At 38.2% G+C, this 23,072-nt stretch overlaps 1 protein-coding gene across 1 annotated transcript in view; it reads right to left on the minus strand.

The window, feature by feature from the left end:
* Positions 1 to 777: 777 nt before the first annotated feature.
* The window catches only part of LOC129237042 (uncharacterized), a 49,963-nt gene continuing 27,668 nt past the window's right edge, over positions 778 to 23,072 (minus strand). The window contains exons 2-6 of the mRNA XM_054871427.1: positions 18,614 to 19,600; positions 18,112 to 18,405; positions 7,189 to 7,317; positions 6,795 to 7,100; positions 778 to 6,706 (exon numbers count right to left, since the gene is read on the minus strand). Coding sequence (XP_054727402.1) covers positions 2,057 to 6,706; positions 6,795 to 7,100; positions 7,189 to 7,317; positions 18,112 to 18,405; positions 18,614 to 19,432 — 6,198 coding nt within the window. The 5' untranslated portion in view covers positions 19,433 to 19,600 and the 3' untranslated portion in view covers positions 778 to 2,056. The remainder of the gene's footprint in view (positions 6,707 to 6,794; positions 7,101 to 7,188; positions 7,318 to 18,111; positions 18,406 to 18,613; positions 19,601 to 23,072) is intronic.

Consider the following 23,072-nt stretch of genomic DNA (forward strand, 5'->3'; position numbering starts at 1 on the left):
TTTTGAAGCGTTTGTTGCATCGCATTCCTCAATTTCGCCCTGAATATCGCAAAGGCGGAAGCTGGTGCTTATTGCATGATAATGTACCGTCTCATCGATCCACTCTTGTGACTGATTTTTTGACTAGAAATCGCATTTTAACCATCAATCACTCACCGTATTCGCCTGCTATGGCTTCCCGTGACTTCTACCTATTCGGAAAATTGCATTTGGCCATGCAAGGATAACGTTTTGCGTCCGTTGTGGCCATCCAAAAGTCTTGTACCGATATTTCGACGCTTGTAAGGACATTCCGGTCAATGACTCTTTCGAAAAGCTTTTAGTGTATCGCGGCCAGAGGGGACAATTTTGAATAAATAAACTCGGAGCTCCTGTCGTTTCTATTTTAGCTCAGCCTTGTTTATTTTGGACTTCACCTTGTTTTTCTAAGACAATTTTTATTTTGAATTTTTTTTGTCGCTATTCTATTGTTTTTAATGGTACCATAAAAACTCTAATTTGGTATAGTCACCCCGTCAATACACTCATGCAAAAAAACCAAGCACTCACTTGGATACCCGCAAACTCAGACCATGTTTCCCTGTCAAAACATACTTACTTGTACTTTTGTACAGTGATTGCATCACGCATTGAATAAAAAACATTTGAATTCCCTCAGAAAAAAGTTTATTTTGAGAAATCATATGAAGCCTTATGAAAACCCTTTTACTTTCATGCTAAATAAAAACACGATTTTTTTTGTATCTGTAAAAAAGAAATTATTTATTTATTAGGCAAATGATTATTATTGTTTGTGTTTTTCTTTTAGTTGGATGAAGACATCTCTTTTCAGCTGCAGCTGTTCTACTTCTTCAATATTTTTTTTCTGTGGGGAAAAACATTATAAAACTTACAAAAGAAAAAAATGTAAATATCATAAAACAAATACACACATACGCAGTAGCTCTATATATATATATACGCAATATTGATAAGTAAAATTTATTTGTAAACATAAAATAAAAATATTTTGTGAAATGCATGCGCTGGGGGCTGGTGGCCGTTCGACAGCCCCACGCCCAAGCGCAACGCCTGCAACTAGCGACTAATTATGCTAATATATACGTATGTATGTAGTAATTTAGCGCTTAATATATGTATGTATATGTGAATACAAGATAATAATTATTGTAATTTTGTATAAACAACGATTAGATGGGTTTAATGTATGAGATTTTCATGAATTTCTTTAAATGTATTGTTTGTATGTATGTAAATGCGTGTGTATTTCTAAATGCGTAAGCATATATGTACGTCTAACTGATATTTAATATATTTAAAAATATTCGATGTAAGCATATTTCTACATTATTTGTTAAACGAAATGGAAGAGTTAAGTAAATTTTTATCTTTTTTGTAGTAGTTTATTTTTGAGTAGACAAAGACTTAAAAGCTTTTAAAAGTAGCGCCAGATTTGCAAGCAAATTTTTGTTGTAATCAATTAATTGCTCAATATTTTTCTTTTTTTGAATCAAAACTATTGCCAATTGTGATTTATGTAGAACCTTAAAGGAATTGCATGCAATGGAGGAAAAGCTGAGAAAGAGAGTTCGCGTCAATTCAAATTTCCAAAAATTGTTCAAAAGCCACACAGTTTAAAGTTTGTGCATATAGTACAAGTAGACCGTTTTTGTATGCGTTTGTGCATGCAGGCTGACATGTAGGTATGAAAACAATGCCATATACTTACCTTCACTTTCTGAAGCAAACTTCAAAATGTCTGTATGTCTATCGAATTGCACCAACTAATTTGTAATGGGCGGCAACTTCGTTTGAGATTTCATAGTTTCACTAAACTCTACTATTAAGCTACTACTATATAAAAAAAATTTTTACAACTACAAAACCAACAATTATTTTCTTAATTCTATGGAAATGCAATCGTAAACAACCTAAATTCGCTCAGCGATTTTTGTTTATCATTGCCGCAGCTTCGCTGCGCTGCCACACTTCCGCACTTTCATCTTGCAAACTTTCACATTTTGCTGCCGGTGCCAGCGACCGACCATCTTCCTTCTTACCGTCGACTGTTCAACATCTGCAAGTAGTACTCACAATTGGTGCAGTAGACGGCGGGCGCGATCACATGCCGCTTCCGGCACAAATTGCATTCCACCGCCTTGGCGGATGCCTTGACGATGGCGTTGTTGTAGACGCGTGTCGGTATTGCAGTCACATTGACGCTGCTGTCGGCTGCCGCAGCCGCTGCCATCGCCATTACCGCGGGCAGCCCATTTTGTTGCGCTGCGGCTGTGCTGTTGTTGACGTTGGCGTTGGTGGCGGTGAGATTCATCGGTTTCGGTGGTAGCGCCGCTGACATGTTGCTGCTGCTGTTGTTGTTATTGTTGCTGCCATTGCACAGCGAGTCCGTTTCACCTTTGGTGCCAGGCTCAAAGCTAACCTTCTTCTGATGTGATGCCTTGGTGTGTTGTGGTTGGCTGTTGGCGCTCATCGCCAGTGCGGCGGCTGAGTTCTGTGGCAAAGGAAAGTAAGGCGAGGGCGCGGCAGTTGTGTTTTGTGCTGTTGTCGGTGATGGGTAGGGATGTTGTGGCTTCGGCATGTTGTTGCTGGGAAATTGTTCGCTAGCGGGGTATCCGTGCGGTAGCGGCACGCGTTGATAGGGTGAGGGCAGTGGTGGCGCGTCCAGACCTGGCACGCCCGGATAGTAGGCTGCATTCGATGGCATTTGTTGTTGTTGTTGCTGCTGTTGCTGTTGTTGCAAATGTTGTTGGTGCTTTTGCAATTGCACTGAGTAGCTCTGCTGCTGGTGATTCATGTGTGTGCGCGGTATGCTCACATAGCTCGATTGCGCGTCCAAATGTTGTTGCTGTTGCTGCTGCTGCTGAGCTGCTAGCATCTGCATATGTTGCTGCGTGGCAACATTAGCGATGCCGCTCATGCTAGTGCGCGCCGGCAACAAAACATGATTGTTGTTGTTGTTGTTGAGATTGTTGACATGCATACGCTCATCGTATTGTGCGTGCTGCTGATGTGCCGGTGGCAGCGGTGGTGGCGGCAGCTGTGAAGTGTATTGTTGTTGCTGTTGGTGTTGTTGCATACGATAAATGTCCTGCATGGGCGTGTACACCTGACCCGCTTGCATGTATGGTACAGCAGCCTGGTGCTGTTGTTGTTGTTGCTGCTGATGCTGCTGCTGCTGTTGCTGAATTTGCTGTTGTTGTTGCCGCAGCGCTTCCAGCTGTGGGCGTTGCAACTGCACGTAGCGCTGCATCTCTTGCCCCTGCAAAGGCACCGGGCGCCGATCGCCGCCCAACATTGGCGACTGTTGCGCCAAAGTGGGTGGCGGTGGTAGTTGTTGTTGTTGCTGAACTGGAGGCGGCAGGGGCTGCACGATGCGCGGTTGTGCTTCCGTTGGCAGTCGTATGATATTCTGTTGCTGTTGCTGTATCATTTGCGCCGTTACTTTATCGTTGGGATTTTGCGCTGTACGCAAAACGCGCTCTAGAATCGGATTCGGTATAAAATCGTCGTCTTCCTCATTGTCCGCTGTTGCCACAAGTATCACCTGATCGCAGAAAGATACGCTTTTCTTCTTGACGCGCTTTGGCACTGTAGCGGTGGCCGCACTTTGTTGTATGGCTTGCTGCTGTTGCTGTTGCGGCTGCGGTTGCTGTTGTTGCACGGCTGGCGTATTGTTCAGCGTTTGCTGTACCATTGTATTGAGCATCTCCACCTCACGCAGCTCCTCGGCGATCTGTGATTGCGTCACTTCGTATTTCGGCTTGGGCAACACCTGGTGCGGCGGTAGGCGCTGCAAGCGTTGTGGCGCGCAGTCCACTTCATCCGATTCGGGTTTGGGTGGCAGTGTGCTTGGTGTGGGTGTCGCCGCCATGACATGGTGATTCGGTGGCGGTAAGCCATTCATTTGTGTGCGAATTTGTGGCTTTGTTGCATTGAGCAACAGTTCTTGTGATGAGTAGGAGCGCAGTGGCTGCTGTTCATTGGCGCCGGCTGATTTCGACTGTTCGAAACGATGAGCTAACTCGCGTACGCCATTGGACTGTTGTGTTAAGTGCGCGACTGGTGAGTCTGTGGCACGTTGCGCATTTCTGAGATCAGTTTGCTTGGCCTGTAATTCTTTTAGCCAGGTAGAGGGTTCGCTGGTCGGCGTAGCCTGCTCTTTACGCATTTTCATCAATTGGTGCCGTTGCTGCAATTGCGCCAATATGCTGGAGGTGCCCTCCAGCGTCTCCATATTGCGTTGTTGTTTGTTTGCCTCAAGCACTTGAATCTGATTGATCTGATGATTTAGCGGTTCGAGATCGATTTCCGGTGGCGGCGGTGGGAAATCTTCGCTGGCCTGTCGCGAGTGGCACACCGACTGCGGTGGGCTTGGATATGGCGGCAATTCTAGTGGTACTTCGCTTGGATTACTGCTGCTTCCTCTGCCATTACCATTTCCTCCGCCAGCAATGCCGTCTACTTCATCTCTACCAAGATCGATCGCTGTAGCAGTATAACCGTTATGGTGCTGATATTGTCCCACGATGTTCGATGGCTGATACAAGCTGTCCTTGAGCGGACTCTGTTCGTTGTGTACCTGCGCGCAGGTCGTAATGATGGTTTGGCACGAGTCCTCACTGATTGAAGTGTTGGAACTCATTGCGGAAATATTGGATAGATTCGCCTCGTGGTGAAAATGTTGTAGTACCGCTGCGTCCTGTTGCTGCTGCAATGCCAATTGTTGCTGCAGCTGCTGTTGTGTCAGTGCAGAGCTGGTGCGCATAGGCGGCGGTGGCGCGACCTTAGCAACGACTGTCAATTGGCGTCCACTGCCGTGGAAGCTTTTGCGCATAAGTTTGCTGCGTTCTAAATTCGGATTGGCATTGTTCGAGTCGCGATAGTCAAAGTGACCTTCCGAGATGTAGCCGCTCATGCCATTCTTGCCATTCAAACCCACCGAGCTGTCGTCCACTGAAGTGGCTAGTTGCGGAGGTGCTTCTTTCTGGTTTGCCGCATCATCTCCGGCCTCGGTTAGATCGGGCATGGAGCGATTCTTGCGACGTATGAGTCCACCCATAAGTAGCTTACGCCGTATTTTATGTTGCTTCTTGCCATTCTTGTCCTTCTCTTTCTTTTCATCCTTCTCCTCTTTGTGCTTTTTTAGCGTATCTTTCGCGTTCACCAACAAAGTTTCGGTCAGCGAAAACTCACGCGTCAGCTTATTGCGATCCTCACTGCGACTGCGCTTCTCCTTCTCCGACTTGCTGCTGCTGCGTCCAAACAACGAGCGGCTTTCGCGTTCCGGCTTAGCGGACACCGGTTGTGGCGGTTCATATTCGATGGCATTATCATCATTACCCACCGCGGCTGCCAATGCCTTCAATGGGCTCTTCTTCTTCGGCAGTGTTGCGTAGATTTCAATGCTTTTATTTGCTGCTGTGGTGGCGGCTGTGGTGCTTACCTGCATTGGCGTCTTGTCCAAAGTCTTGTCTTTGCTATTTTGTCGTACGTGTTTCACACTGCTGTTGCTGCCCTCACGCATGTGCTTCATCTCCGGCATGGCGTCCATGTCAGCGCCCTTCTCCACTAAAATGCGACGGTGCAGACTGCGTGCACGCATTACGCACGTATTGTGTTTCATGCGTGCAAATGTCATGGTGTGTGGATTGCTGTAGGGTGCATCCATGGCGGCGCGTGCGCGCCCGGCAGCAGCATTGCACAGCACGAGTGCGGTTTCGAGGTCGTGTGATTCCTCGACGAGCCGTGACTTCTCCAGCAGTTGGTCGGCCTCGTTGCAGAGCTTTTCACAGTCACCGGAGAGCATTGTGGAAGCACCGGCCTCGGGTATCTTAGCGAGTTGTGGATTTAAATGGTGCTTTGGCGGATACGAATCGGTAGAGCTAAGCGAGAATGAATCGTAACCGGGATCGTAAGGCAATCCATTGCGTGTGGGGCTTTGTGGTACTGCCGGCGGATTGCGCTTGCCCACCATGTACAGATAGGGATTATCCAAAGTGGTGGATGAAGCTGAGCTTGCGCTATTGCGATCGCCTGACCAGTTGCCCGAGTCGCGACGACGTGGCTGATTCAAGTGATCGGGCATGGTGAGACCATCGCTGGGCGGTGACGAGCCATTCGAAGAGCCACTAACATGACCAGATTCAGCGCTCTGACTGCGCTGCAACTGTAAATGATACTTGCGCACCAGTTGGGCGTTGAGTACTTTGCCAATTTTATGAGCCAGCGAATCAGCATCCTTCTCATCAGCTGTTTGATTCGTCGCCACACTGCCGTTATTGGCGAAAATCTTGTCCTGCACGACGCTCAAATTCTGATACTGTTGTGCATTCAACACATGCTCCACAGTCTTGCGGCTTATGTAGGCGTCGGTCTCATCGCTATTGATCGGTGCGGCAGACGGTGCGCTTGCAAAGATATTCTTCTGTATGACACTCAGGTTCTGATAGTCGTTGGGTGAACGCAGTGGTGTCGGTGTAATGGCACGTCGGGTATTGCCCAGATTCGGTTTGTCCGGTGTGATGGGACTTGGTGTGATGGCGCGACGTACAATAGTGGATTGGTTAGACTCTGGCGCGAATTGTGATCCACCTGAGGGTGGTTGTGGCACAGCATAGAGAAGAAGTAAGGGTTGATAGCGACCGCGACTGCACTTATCGACAACGCCTTCCCAGTTGGGGCCAACCTACAGCGAGTGAGAGAGAGAGAGTGAGAGAGAAAGACGTTAGGCATACACAAATGAAAATGGGCGAGAGTAAATAAGCTCGACTTACCTCCTTCACATTTGCATCATCGAAGTACACCCAAACTTTGAGTTTGGTATGGAAGAAGAAGGTCGTGTAATGTTTGCCGTAATACGAGACAATACCAACCAATTCGTGTTGTACATTTTGAGCCCAACGATGTTCGGCTACCTGATGGAAAACGTCCGACAGACGTAAACTGGTGCCAATCGCTTTGAGCACAGCATGCACTTGATCGGCAGCAGGACGCTCCGAGTCCCACACAATGCCGATCGAAACAACATCTGGCCGATTAAGCAGCGCGCGACAGATGCCAATCTTGGCGCCACAAGCATTCTGTGAGATGAAAACAAGTTTAGATTTAGATTTATTTGGATACGAATATGGTGAGTGGAAGCTATGAAAGTCTAAAAACGCCACTTACCGGACAATCTCTGATGTCACCCATATTACCAGCGGCGCGCAACAATTGGCCAAATGTCAGTTGCTGATGATTTTGCAATGCCAAACTATTTTGTGAGGTCAACGCTGATGCTGAAACATAGTGGACCATCTGGAAAGAGAAGTGAACAAAAACAAAAATAAATTATTTGCTGAAGCCAAATTTGTATAGATGTTTTTAATTGTGTTTTAGATTTCCTACTCGTTTACAATTAAAATTATTTTATGGTATACATTTACTTTTCAGGTCGTCCACCTAACCAAATTCAAAAGGTGCGGTGCTGGTAGCCCGCGTGGGTTCATTCATTGTGCAAATGAATGTGTTGACCAAGCGAGCGGGCTACACAAATTTTCGCTTAATCAAAATCAAACTCAAATCACAAGAAGTGGAGCTGTCGAATGTAAGTGAAGCTGTGCAATGAGTTTCAACTGCTCGCGAGGCAGTGCTTGTCGAACAAATTAAAATACGCTCAACACTGACCAAAAATGGGCAGCCAGCTTGACCGCTGGAGGTGAGCATAGCCTGATTACATTTGGGAATTTGGAAAATCAATGCTACTACTGTGTGTTCACACCGGAAAACGCCCACTTGAGAAACTCGACAAACCGAAATCACGCAGTTGACCAAAGTTGGCAAAGTGCGGGGGCAGCTGGTGGACAAGTGGTTACGGTTAGAAGCGTTGCAGCACGTGTTTGAGCGCTTCGATACGCTTTGATATGCTTTTAATTGTCATTTAATTTAATCGACTTTACTAAATACGTGCATGTTTTGCCTTTTTCTTTTTCGTTTGCCTTTACGCTGCCCACAGCTGTAGATGTTGGCGTAGAAGTTGCCGCGCGTGAATTGGAGCAACTGCAGTATAAAGTCACAAAAACAACCATACAAGACAAAAACAAAAATATATAAATAAAAAAAAAACACAAAAACAACAGCGCACCCAATAACGTTTAATTCATGCGCAGATAAATAAAAGAAATAAAGAGCGAAAAGGCAGCGCGAGAAAAAAACTTGAACTCAAGTCATATGAGGTAAAGCTTAATAATAGGCGTTTGCGCATTAAAATTCAAAAATACCACACAGTCGTCTACATATAGCGTACGTCAACACCCGTTTGCGCTACATTCTTTTTTTCTAGTAACATGACTTTTCTCGTGCAATGTACATATAAGTGGTGAGGCGGTTGACAAAAGGTAGCCGCACTTTGTTACCATTTGAGTGGAGTTGTTATTGTTTTTTTTTTTTTGTTTTTTTCGTCATAGCCATTGTTAAGCGAGCGGTGTTTAGAATATATTTTTCCTTTTATTTTTATAATTTTTTTCTTATTTATTTAATTTTTTTTTATTTTTTATTTTTTGCTTCACCACTAATGAGTTCATTTCGGGGCGTGGGCCCGCATGCTGCTTTGTTGAAAAGTTGTGTATTGTATGCGGGTCAAACAATACAAATTAAACGCGTTATAAGAAATATCGAGAAAAAAAATTTGAGGAAAAAAAAATGAAATGTAATCGATTCGCACAAACACATTGAAAAGCAAGCTCATGGCCATTTCTCGCAGAACCCTTTCATTTTCACTTGGCAAGCCAGAAAGCAAACGGCCAAACGGCGCGCCAAATCCATTTTGCCATGCTTCCTGATCGCTTGAGTGACAGTGAGTGGCACTAATATTGGCACAATCTGAACAAGAATAGTTGAAGTCGTGCTGTGGGCGATGTCAGTTGTCAAGCCAACCAGCCAATCAGCTAACTGTTGAAGCTTTAAGGCGATTATTAGTGCTTACATGAGATCATTCCATAATTCTTATTGGCATTACATTATCGATATGCACATAATGCCATTTAATTTAGACCAGAGAGGGAGTTGGTAGAATAGTAGTGTGATTAATACGCATTTACTAGCATTTCTTGGATAGTTAAACTTTTAAAATACGAGCAGATTGATACTGATATTGAAAAGTGCTCATCAAAGTGCTTATGTAAGCCGCACTCATCATCATCATAATGGGGCAGCGTTACAGCTCGAGGCGCGCTTTAGCTTCATTCACGATTCGTTTCCCTACATCTCAATTCTCGGTAACAGTTCTCCAGTTTCTAACACCCAGTGTTTCCTCTTGGTAACGAGGAGGTGGCAACAAAATTGTACGGAAGCGCTAGTTGGATTCTGGACGAATCGACACTTAAACCAACCAAACCAACACCCAGTCTCCTCAGGTCCATTAGAACTTGTTCAAACCATGCTAGTCTGGGACGTCCTCGTGATGTAGGCGCAAGGGCGTTGTATGACACTATTGTTTTCTGGGAGTGATCATCTCTTATGCGTGAAATGATAAAAAATAAAGGTTATGACATCCTTTTCTCTCAGTAAATACCCTGTTTTGTCTGGCTCAGTGGTATTCGTTCTGCGAAAATTGGTTTAGAAGCTGCTGTCGCCATATCACCCATCGCCCCATAAAAACGCACCCATCGTTCGGTAAACACTTAGACCTTATAGGTCCGTTGTGATGCCACTGTACGACACGGAACCTCATTTATATTCCTTCGTGAAACAATTTTGTAGCTCTTATGAAGCGTAGAATGTATCCAATCCCCACACCGGACTGTTCCGTAAGAGAATTGCAAAAATATCTACCTAAAAACCTGCTCTGATTTTAGCTAAGGCTGGACAATTGCAAAGGAAGTGATCAACTGTTTCTTTCTCATCTCTACAACTTCTACAATATTCATGTCTCCAATGACCGGTGACACAAGCCACGATCTTCGAGATATCTTCTATTGAGAGGCTAAGCTATTTCTTTGTCCTTTTCTTGTTTATTTGCAGCCATAGTAGCCCAGCTGTTACGCATGTATCTTCATCTTCCCATGTCCTATTGGCCTCTTGGGTAATGTTGTTTTTTATTATTAATTTACTCGTGGCCAAAGGTATTCCAATGGTTCTTTTATCACGGAACAGTTGAAAAGCAGTACCTTTTCTGGTTAGCTCGGGTATGCCTGCCTTGGGTATGAAAGCAACTTTTGTCTCTCTCTATCCTAGCGGAATGTGGCCCATGTTAAGAAAACTTCTAACGATAATTTTAATAAACGGTGAGGCAATATCCCGTGATTTCTGCAATTCCAGTTGATTTATAAGGACCAAAAGGGTCGATAGCCCATTTAATCTTTGCGTCTGTCACTAATAGACTTCTTAAGTTGGACTACCTTTCTGATTAGCAGAGTAAAGAAAACAAGTACCGAAAAATTGTCGTTCAAAATAATGGTGCGAAATTCCCCTGAGGCTTTCATCAAAAAAATCAAGCGAATGTTGTTAAAGCTACAGAGTTCGGCATACACACATTTTCATTTTCAGTTTATTGGTGCCGTTTCTTGTTTATTCAAATTTTCAGAAATCTTAATAAAATCTACAGTACATGATTCATTACACCTTTTAAAGAATATCCTATAATTTATTTCTTAAACTTGACTTCTTCTTAATTATTTACGAAAATATTTTGTAGTTTTAATAATAAACAAAAATTTAAAACTCAAATCATCAGCATCATTAAAAACATTTTTTTTTTGTCGCTGATCTCAATCAGCCAAGAGCGCCGACACATTTGGTATTTTTTGATATTATACCCTTACCCGAACAGTCATGCCCGTTTTTGAGAAAAAGTAATTATACACATTTATTTCAAACTAGTCTGCGTAAAGCAATTCAAGGCTGCTTCGAACACATTCATTTAACAATTATGAGCGAGTGGCCAGTAGGGAAAACTTTACGCAAACTGGTACCACTAATACTAGTTAGTAACTAGTGTCATTTGAATATAATAAGGAACTAGTTTGAAAGTAGTTCGGTTTTATTAGTTTATATTTTCAACTATTGATAATATTGAGTTAAATTAAAAATAAAATCATTTATTTGCACTGAATAAAATAAAGAATTTTTAATAAAAAAAGTTTTTAATATAAATAAAAAAAGTATTATGTTTTTAGCTTTGTTTATTTAATATTTTAATTAGTGCTAATTCAAAACTATCCAAAAAACAGGTAGGTAAGTAATGGGAATAAAGTAAAGTCCAAATTTATTTTAGGGTTAAGTAGATAACCGCCAAGGGTGATAGATTACTAGGCTTAGCTATCAGCTCTGGTGAAAAACAAATCGGCAGCAGAGTTCTTCCCGCTCATGTCCCACATCAAGAATGATAGATTTACCAGGTTTGGCTAATAACTGGGGTGAGAAACAAAATTGTGAAGGGAATTTCGGCTGCCACGTCATGGGGTGATTCACCAGCAGAATTACGACCGCTCATTTCACACATATTGACACAATCGTTCAATCAGTCATAGTACAGACGGCAACGCAGCAATATGAGCGGAGCCTGTGTTGTTTTTTTCGTTTATCACCAACACAATCTCTGTTTTTTTTTCGCAAACAAACCGCCGTCACAACTCTAATGACGTAAGCAAATCAGCTGATTCTTTCAAAATCGCTGAATACCAGTTTACGGTCTGATTTTGGCCACACCTCTAAAATCTTTTCACCATGGGTCACCGTGGTCGGAAAAGTTGGTATGACTATTATTCGGTTAGTTGTCCATTTTGGACATGGAACACCAAGCAAATTAACCACCTCTCAGTAGGCAATGGCAATAACTAAGTTAGATTGATCAGTCTACTTTTATGTACTTATGTTAACCCCTTATGGCACAATTTCGTAAACTTATAGATATTCTTAATGTACATACTTTTTCACAGAATTTATTGACAAGGCTTGTTTTACGAAGTCTGCAATGGTGTGAATGGCCAATAACTCTAGTTAAGCGAGGCGCTCGGTGAAAAGTGTTCACCCGAATTTTGTTCAGCGATGAGGCCCATTTTTGGCTTAATGGCAACACCAATGAGTAAAATAAGCAACCCGAAACCATTCAAGAACAGCCATTACATCCATAGAAAACAACCGTTTGGTGCGGTCTATAGGCTGAAGGAATCATCGGTCCATACCCAAAGACAATATAACAGTGAATGGCGCACGCCATCGCACCATGATAAACGATTTTTTGATGCGAGATGCCGGAAATTGAAGCCAGTGATCTCCACAACTTTTGGTTTCAACAAGACGGCGCTACTTGTCATACAGCTCGTGAAATCATGTATATACTGCATAGTCGTTTTGGTAAGCAATTTATCCCCCGTCTCGGATTGACCACCAAGATCGTGTGATATCACACCTTTGAACTTTTATTTGTAGTGGTATGTAAAGTCTTAATGTTTTGTGGATAAACCAGCTGTGATTTAAGCATTGGAAGCCCATACCACTGAAGTTATTCACGAGATACCGACCGAAGTACTCCAGCGAGTCATTAAAAATTGGTGTTGATGGGTGGCCGGATTACGTGGCAGTTGCGGCTAACATTTGCAAGAGATTATCTTTAGAAAAATAAATTTCATGACTGGTTCTACATTGCCCAACCAATTTGAATTTTATTCTTTTTTTATTTCGATTTAAAATCCGATACCTCTAAATTGGTCACCCTTTATAATTGGCACTTACGCCCTTTTTAGGTGTTTGGCTGAGCTCCTCCTCTTATTTGTGGTATGCGCCTTGATGTTGTTTCACAAATGGAGGAACCTACAGTTTTACGACACCTACGAACTGTAGATGTTTTTTATGAGATGCTTTTTCATGGCAGAAATACACTCGGAGGTTTGCCATTGCCTGACGAGGGGCGACCGCCATTAGAAAAAAAATTATTTATCATTTTGGTGTTACATGCACGAAGACTCGAACCTATGCATTTTCAATTGGCAGTCACGTACTAACCCTTCGGCTGCGGCTAACATTTTTTTCAGCTGTTGATTTCAGCTTCCAAATTCTTGACAAATTTTTGAGTTTTATGACTCGCCGCCAAATCAAGAAAGGGATCGTGTGTCACTTAGATTACGTCCAACGCATCGGTTAAGCTGGAGAAAAATACTTGTTCGATTTGTTATTAAAAAAGCAGGGGAGTAAATAATTATATAAGTTGATTGCACTGTTGGTGGATAGATTTTCAGCCCAGAAGCGCTGCATAAGAATCGCTCTACAATCCCTCAATGATGTGTTTTGTGATGAAGTGTAGTGTGAGATCTACTGAACACTCTTCTCAAGTGCACCTACTTGTTTAGTGTTAGGGATCAGGAGTTATACGCTCTTTCATCATGCTTTTATTCTCTATATTTTTTTCTTACGAAATTCTAGTAGAAAACTTGTAGAAATTTTATCGAGGCAGACGGAAGTAACTTATTTGGTGCGAAGCTATGTGAAATTACAATGCAAAAATTTGTAAAATTATTAAAGCACAGAGCCAATAGATTTTCCGGCATGGTACTTAGACGAAATACAGTTAGTTGCGCGTTTTTAGTTATCCTATATCGATTTGCCAACTACTTCAACAATTCATTAATCTCTTTTGTCAAACTGTCCTTCAACACACGATTAATGCTTGATAGATACAAATATATGTATGTATATATGTATTTACACTGTATATTTCAACAGTTAAGCCATTCAAGTGAGAAAAAGAGTGGCGTAAGAAAAAATCAATGATTTGCACAAATTAACTTATGGCCAACAACAAGTAAATTTTCACATGAACGACGCAATTCTCAAGCGATTTTATTTAGCTGGCATGAATATTTATATTATTTTGTGTATATATAATACATATATAATATTTATATATGATATGTATGTATGTATGTATACATACTTTTAAATTAAATAGTGTAGCTACTGAAAAATGCTAGAAAAAATTAGAACAAGTGCGCAGGTGCTTGACAGTTCTACAGTTGGCGTGGATTTGCTTGACTTCGGCGCACTTGAACTGGTTCTCAGAGGCTGTGGCGTTCGAAAACTTCAACTTGAATGCGTCTTAAAGTATTTTCAATTGCATGTTTGCCGCTATAGTTAAGTGAATTCTGCGCTGTTAATTTGTAGAAAAAAAAACGCTTAACACTTATTAACTTTATTTATATGCATTTAATTTTTGAAAACTTTTCTCATTAATTCACAGCAGTGCAGTAACAAAGATGTCAGACTCGTTTAATTCGCACCAATTCATTAACTAGTTTTGCGTGTGAATGTGCAACCACGTATCTACATATCTACACACATATACTCGCACATGTTGCATGAATGTGTGCAACTAATGTCTGTCTAACTTGATGCTGATTTATGCCGCTGTGCTTGAATGCCAACTTTTTACTTCTATTCTTTTGCTTTGCTTCTTGTGTGCAGCGTTACGGCAATAACTCGGTGTTAACTGCGAGATTTGTATGTATGAATGTATGTATGTATGTAACTAAGCAAAGCGTTGCAGAAATTTGCATACTTGAACTTAACATCAAATAGCAGTGGAGCACTGCAAGTGCGGGGTGCGGGGTAATGGCGCAGAAGGTTTTCATTGTATCAAGCAAGCAAATACTACCAGCAGCTAAAGTCATAATGCTGGCCGTAGGGCAAGTAGTGGTCTTGACGTTCATTTGCCGTGATGTGGGCGTTTGTTGGGGAAAGGAGGTTTAATTCTAAGATTTCGTGCCACTGCAGATTTTTGCGCCTTCAAGTGGCTTTACTGGTTTCCGAGTGCACATGAATGAATTAATTTTCCATGAGAAGGCGTTTATAGCAGATTTATTTATTGGAAAAAGTTGACAGAACAGGTTTGGCAATATTTATGACAAATTATTGAGAATTAGTTCTTGTTTTTATAAAAGTTAAATGCGAGAATTTCTTAGGCGCCTACTGTGAGCCATTTTTTTTTAAACTTATTTGTGTAGAAGTCAGTAGAGTAGTGTTATAAGCTTCATTCTCATTTTAAAATGTCGAACTCACTATTGACTAAAAATTAAAAAAAAAGTAAAAAAAAAAATATTAAAAAAAAATTTAAAAAATATATATCTACAAATATACAAAAATAGCAATATTTAAAGGGTTTCTGCAGCATTTCAGAAATTATTGAGACTGGGCTGCTGCTGACTGATTAATGTCTTAGCCTTCTTGCTAAAGCATTGTAAGTAAGATAAATTTAATTTAAGGGGTTAGGGCTAGTCAGAATTTTCAAAAAATTTGAGTTTTTTTTACATTTTCTTAAAGTATAATATCTTAAAAATATTGTGTGAAAATTTGAAGTGAATCCGACAAATACTTTTCGAGTTATTCAACAATTAACAAAGGACGTTCGGGCGCCCCAAAATCGATAGCAAAACTTTAAATGTGTTTTCTCAAAACTATGTCTTCTGAATTGGTGATCTCTGTAACTTAAAAACCGCTTGGTAAATTTCAATAAAATTTATACTACCTGTGAAAAACAGGTGCCTGGTGCCTGATCTAAGGATCTTTTTTTTCAAAAATTTCGATTTTTTTAACAATTAATTGTCGGTTTTTATCACGAAAATCTGACAAATATATCCTTAGGCCACCATATTGTTAATTTGGAAAAAAAACTTCGATGAGGCACAAGATTATCCATTAAGAAAACTAATTTCTCTTGCCCGATTGATTTTAGATGAATCTCCAAGGACTTGTGATGATCACTGCAAGGGACTTCTGAAAAAAACGGGTTCCACACAAACAGCGATAACTTTTACAATTATTTTTTTTTTTTGAAATTTTGCTAAAGTCAAGTCGAAACCTGATGTATTAATGCTATGTTTTTATTTTTGGAAAATAAAGCAATTGACTAGCAAAAAAACAAATCATTGAAAATCATCATTTTCTCGGGCCTCTGACTACCTCTAACCCCTTATGTTTCAGAGATAATACGTTAACTATGATGCAGCTCAATAGGTACCGTTTTCTTGCGAAATCAAAAACATTATAGATCAACGCTTTCCTGCACTGTATTCTATCATATGGGCTGCATTCGCAAGCAAAATTTTGCTACAAAAAGGGCCAGAAATCGTGCAATTTCTACGCCTACTTTCTATGCGACTGTAGCAAAGCGCGCCAAATATCAACTTACAGTTTTAAGTCGTCGCCGAACGGCGAATGGTGTTTTATGAGGAGCTTTTTTATGGCAGAAATACAGTCTGAGGTTTGCCATTGCCTGACGAGAGGCGACTACCATTAGACATTTTTTTTTTTATTATTTTGGTGTTTCACAGAGGTTCAAACCTACGTACTCGAATGGTAGTCACGCACCACTCCCTGCGGCTACGGGGACCAAATTGTTATAATTTAAATTTATAATAACTTAAATTTTATTAATATTATATAATAAAAACTTTATTATTATTACTGTGTTTCCATCCACGCAGTAAATAAGAATAATTTGATCCTTCAATATTTTTGCAAGTTTTCATTAGATTTATTCTAAAAAAAAGTGTATATGAATGCCATTATTTCATTTGAAATTACTTTCCAAAATTGTATTGTTGTTTATTTTAAATTTTTGTAAGCCTTTGTAAAATAATAATTTTATTTTAATTTTCCATTCAATAAAAAAAAAATATTTGGTTGCTCTTTAACCTCTCTCTCTCTCTCTCTCTCTCTCTCTCTCTCTCTCTCTCTCTCTTAGCTTCACAGTCTGTGGTGGACCATAGCTTCATCAACAATCCTCCTCCAATTCAATCTCTCTCTTGCCTCATTTCTCCAATTACAAACAATCATGGTCACAATCTTGGTAAATAATATTTTTCTTCAGAGCAGATGAGCAAATTAATGTATATGCACATTAGCGCATATGCAAATTTTAAGAACTGTAGGCTTTCTATGCTTTTATGAAAACCTTAAAAGTAGGTAGGCAGGTGAAATGGTTTAAGTACCAGTGTGGCATTCCCCAAATAGCACTAAAACGACATTTTGATAGGTAGATATCTACAGCCAGGCATAGCTGTTGATGTATCGGAGAAGGTTGATGGGATTAAGGCTGGTGCACTGCCCTAGGCTATGTCTTGCTGCCGAACCTGGACATTTATAGAGAAAGTGCTCAATACTATCTTTCACTGAAAGGTGTCTACTATCTTCAATGAAGATAAGATGATAAATATAGCTTTTCTGTGTGTATAACGATCGTTTAATGACCGACAAACACAGCTACGAGTTTGGAAATCGAATGGTGTGGAGCCCCCAGATCTTTCTGCGTCCTGCGTGTATTGCATTGAAACGAAACGGTTTTCGAAATAGCACACAAAGAAATGTAGCTCCATCTGTTCTGAGCTTTTCTGAGAAATAAGTTATGCAATTTCTCTTTAACAACAGACAGGAATATGCCGATGACCTGGTGGGAGACTTCTTAGACCAATTCAGTCGACCCCATCCTGGCAGGCTCATAAGCAATGATGATATTAACTGATATAAAGGATGAAAAATTTAAAGCGCATTTTTTACATGTTTCAGATGAAATAATTCGCAGCGCAGTGTTTTAATGTGATATGAAAACTAAAATTGTAGTTTAAAATTTGTGAAACTTCAAAAAAAAAAGGAAAGGAAAGGTAGTCTGTTTTGTTTTTTTTTTTTTTTAGTTTTACTGCATTTTTATTCTATAAGTGAAAACGAAAGTTACTTAGACAGTTCGAAAGTGACTCTGAAAGTATACTTATTGTTTTATTATATCAATAAGCCATTAATGTCTTTGACAGAAAGGAAATTGCAGTGAAACATAAACATTTAATGGAGAAAAAGTTAATTGTAGATCATAATTAACTATAATTTTACATTTGCTAATGAAATTGTAAAGCAATAATTTTCTTAATTCACTAATTAGGAAAAATTATAAACAGCAAAACAAACTTTCGAGCAATCAAAGCTTGCTGAAAGCACTTTCTAGCAAAAATTACTTGCCTTTCGCGAAAACTATAAATGACGCGCTAAAAATACGCTTCAATTATAAAATTTAATTTTAATTATTGCAAATTAGTTATTCTTCTTCTATTTTTTCTTTTTCTAACTCACCTGAGTGAATGGCAATTGCTCCGAATTGGCGCCACACTTGCAGACGCTCTGCTCGATGACGCGCATGGCGAAGCGACGATGGGCCACACATGCCTGCGATTCGCAAGCATCACCGTCGTCGGCGGAAATGTGCGAGTGCACTCGATGTAACAGCAGCTCGAAGCATTCAGCCGCATCGCCGAGACAGCCGAGCGGAAAGCGACGACCGGCTAGAGGGCCACTGGCCAAGGCGCGACGCAAAGGCTCCGGACATAGGGCGGGCTCTGAGCTGGTTTGTAGTTGTTGGAAAAGTTCCTAATGAATAAAAAATAATGAAAAAATATATAAATTAGCAACAAATAACAACAACATTCGTAATAGTATAGGCCCTGTGAGGCCTAGCACAAGTTACATCAACACTAGTCACACACACACAGGCACACTCGTGTATGAATACTTAAAAAGAAATAGAAAAATCGCATTAAACTAAATTAGACATAGCAGTTTACGCTTCAACACTCACAATCACCGCATTTATGCAACGATCTCGCTCGCCGTACACTTCATTGGCCGTCAGCGAGAGTAAAGTGTCGTTGCTGCCGAAGATGTGCTCGTTGCTGTTGCTTTTTTTGTAATAGTAGTTGTTGTTTGTGTTGCCACCACCGTTAATTATATTATTCATGCTGCCACCGAACGCATAGCCCCAGCCGGCCAACTCCGCCGTAGACGCCACCTTCGCCAGCGCGGATACTTTGCGGCTGCTGGCGGTTTGACGCGTCAACGTTGCCGATTTGTAGCCATCCAGCAGCGGGTCGTATGTTTTGCGCGGACTACTGCGCGGCAAAGTGCCATTGTTGCTGATCAGCTGGGCGTGTTGCGGATGCTGTGGCTTTAAAGGCAAATTGTGGTTGGTTACGGAGTTGGTAGCTGCTTGCAAATAATGTTGTTGTTGCTGCTGATGCATGTGTAGCTGTTGGAGTTGTTGTTGTTGTTGGATCTGCTGCTGAAACTGCAGCATTTGCTGTTGTTGCATTTGCTTTTGTTCCATTTGCTGTTGAAATTGTTGCATTTGTTGTTGCTGCTGCTGCTGTTGCTGCTGTGTCACCACATTCTGGTTTGGTCGGCAATTCTCTTTCGTTGCCACCGCCGCCGCCGTCACCCCAGAAGCTGTTTTGGCCTCCTTGTTATTTTCCGCGGCGCTATTTTTAGTATTATTGCTGTTGTTATTGTTAGTTTTATTCGTGGCTTTCGTTTCTTCCAGCGCTTTTGTTGTTGTTGTTGCTGTTTTATTGGCCGCTGTGCTGCTAGCCGGTTCTTTGCGTTTATAGCGAAACTTAATCATCTTGGCAGTTGTTGTGTTGGTTCTTCTTGGAGTTCTTGTTGTTGTTCTTGTTGTTGCCTTAAGTGGTGGCGTTTCCGTTTCTGATTAGTTACCTCAAATTACCAACGTCAACATTGTACACTTCCGTTCGCGTTAGCGCCTTTACTGTTGTTGTTGTTGCTGTCGAAGCTGTAAAATGTGGCAAATAAGTTTCGCTGGCGACAGAAAATTCAATGAATGAATGAACGAGTACATTCGCTATCCGTAGGAAAGTGTTGATGCTGCAGTGAGTTTTCAATTTGTGTTTTCGTTCTTTTCTTACTTAAGCTATAATAATTTAGTAGAAATTTACGAATTGAGCTTAAGAAATTGCTTAGGGTTTTTTTGTAGTTTTCTTATTTTATTTCTCCTTTTTTAATTGTGTTTTAATTCTTCATTTTTTTATTTTTTATTTTCTTTCTATTTGTGTTTCCATTCTTCATTTTTTCGCTTTCGGTTTTCATTTTTCCTTTCTTCTTAGTTTCTGTTTCTTTCTTTAAATTTTTTTATTTTTCGTTTCTTTTTTTTAATTTTTTTTGTATTTTTATTTGAATTTTCATTTTCTTAAATATTTCCATTTCACTTATTTCTGCTATTTTGTTTTATTGTAATGTCTAATTCCCATTTATATTTTTTTCTAATTTTAATTTTGTTTTTTTTTTTTGGTTTTGTTTTTTGTTTTTTGTTTTTTCCCCTATTTTTTTAATTTTTGTTTTTTTTAGCTTTTATTTTAATGTTTATGGCATTCTTTCCATTGCTATGTTTTCATTTGCATTTTAATATTTCTTGAGGTTTGTATGCCTTTTCGTTAGCATTTATTTTTATTTTGCTTCTCTCTTTTCATTTTTCTTTATTAACTTTATTTGTGTTTCAATTCTTATTTGCGATTTTTTTTTTTTTAATTTTAATTTGTTGTTTGTTTTACTTAAATGGTTATTTTTTTAAACAATTTTAAATTTTGTTTTGTCGCTATATTTTTTATATTTAGTTTGCATTTAAGTTTTAGCGTTAGATTTTTATTTTCATTCAATTTTCATTATTATATATTTATAATAGGTATAATATTTCATATCTTGCTTCTCTTTTTTTAATTTTCTTTTATACAGTTTTTTATTTGGGTTTTAACTTTTTAAATTTTTTTTATGACTTAAATTTTTGTAATTATTGTTATTTTTAAATTTTTATTTTAATTTTTCTGTCAAATTAGTATTTTTTGTTTCTTTTATATTACTATTTTCATTTTCATTCATTTTTTATACTTATATTGAAATTTTGAATTTTTTCTTTTGGTTAGTGTTTATTTATTATGTTCATTTTTTTATTTTATTTTTTCATTTTATTTATTTAGTAACTTTTTTTATTTTCCTTTCCATTTTTAGTAGTGTTTTACTTTTTATTAATTATATTACATTTTTTTTGTTTATTAATTTGTATATTTACCTCTCCTGTTTTATTTTTATTCATTTTTTAATTATTTTAATTTAATAATTTTATTTTTATTTGCATTTCCATGTCTCTTTTATATTTTTGTTTGTATTTAAATTGTTTGCCAGATTTTTCTTTAATTTTTTGTTTTAGTTTCCTTTTTTCATTTTTATATTTTTTCCTAGATTTTTCATTGTTTAATTTTTATGTATATTTTTTTATTTTGTTTTTAATTTCTATATACTACAATAATTTTCTTTTTGTGTTTTAATTTTGCTTTTTATTTTTTATTCCTTTTTTTGTTTGCGTTTCTCATTTATATTTTTATTGTTTTTTGTTGTTCTTTAATTTAATTTTTTTTTCAACTTTAATTTAAAAAAATTTCAATTTCTTTTTCGTTTTTATATTTTTAGTCGTAGTTTCTTTAGTTGCATTTTACTTTCTTTGGTTGTCTATTTTTTTTTTGCATTTTTAATTTGTTTATTTTTTCTCATTGTTTTTAGTTCTTAAATTTTTTTTTCGTTTTTGTTTTATATTTTTATTTGTGATTTTTCTGTCAGATTTTTCTTTATTTGGTTTGTTATTTTCCTTTTTTTCATTTTTATATTTCATTCGTATTTTTCTTTTGCTTTGTTGTTTGATTCTTATTTTTTTACTTCTTTTTCATTTCTATTCACTAATTTTCTTTTTTGTATTTAAATTTTCTTTTTAATTTTTTTGTTTTTGGGCTTCCAATTTTTGTATATACTTTTTTTTATTTTATTTTAATTTTTATACATTTTATTTTTCCTTCTTTTACTTAACTGTTTTTTCTTTTGTTTTTATGTTTTTTTTTCGTTCTTATATTTTTATTGGCATATTGGTTTTTAGTTGTTATTTCTTTGCATCTTTAATTTGTATATTTTTTCTAATTTTTTTAGTTCTGAATTTTTTTTCCACTTTTCTTTTATATTTTATTTGTACTTTAATTCTTCTGCCAGGGTTTTCTTTATTAGTTTTTTTATCTTCCTTTCTTCCTTTTTATATTCCATTTGTATTTTTCTTTTGCTTTATTGTTTATTTCTTCTGTTAATTTTTTTACTTCTTTTTCATTTCTTTTTACAAATTTTCTTTTTGTATTTAATTTTTTTGTTTTTCCAATTTTTGTACATACTTTTATCTTAAGCATTTTGTTTTTTAATTTCAGTTTCAATTTTTTTTTATATTTTTATTTGCAGTTTTATTTTTCTGTAAGATTTTTCAGTTATGTTCTGTTGTAATTCCTTCTTTTTTCATTTTTATATTTTATACGTATTTTCGTTTTTCTTCGCTTCGTTTTTTAATATTTATGTTTATTTTTCCATTTTTTTTCATTTCTATTTAATAATTTTTCTGTTTTTCTTTTTTTCTTTCATATTTTTTAATATTAATTTTTATCTTAATTTTCTTTTTTATAGTTTTTTTTTTCGTATTTTAATTTTTCTTTTGGCGTGCATGTATTTTTCTTTTTTTTTGGTTTTAGCTTTTTTTATTATGCCGCTCTTTTTCATTTTGTTTTTTTTTTTTTTCGGTGCTTACATTTGTTTTAATTTTTCCCTGAACTTATAACTATTCTCTACTTCCTTCCCCCTATTTCCGCATGAGTCATATCAGAGAACAAATTTCGTAATGCTTTATTTCCGTGGGCCCATTGAACCACAATTTCAACTTGACCCCATTTAACCTCCAAGAATATCCCACAAAACGAGTTAAAAAAGAAAAAGCAAATACTCGTAGAGAAATAAAAGACTAAAACCACGCCAGAAGCAAATCAAAGCGGACAATGTTTGTGTAGCAAGTATAAAAGCAATAACAAAAACTAACTGAACTTTTTGTAAAGTAATGCGAAACTTGCAGCTGATTTATGAGATAATCAGCCAGATCCAACTAACAAACCAAGTGCGGGAAGCAATCAGAGAGTGTTGGCTACATAAGATATACTTGACATTCTCTGACTCAAATACATTTATGTACTCGTATTTATGCCTGTATATATGTAAATATGTAAATTGTCTGAAAAGATGTTGGGAGTTTCCAGCTGCTTTGAATGGCAATGACTCACGGTGGCTACCGAAGCGAATTCGCAATAAAGAGGAAAATGGAGCAAACAATTTAAATTGGCAAAGTAATGTGTGAAAAGTATGTAGTAAGAAGATAAATAAAGTGAATAAATTGAGAA

Source organism: Anastrepha obliqua, chromosome 2 (genome assembly GCF_027943255.1).
Source record: "Anastrepha obliqua isolate idAnaObli1 chromosome 2, idAnaObli1_1.0, whole genome shotgun sequence".
Classification (NCBI taxonomy): Eukaryota; Metazoa; Arthropoda; class Insecta; order Diptera; family Tephritidae; genus Anastrepha; species Anastrepha obliqua.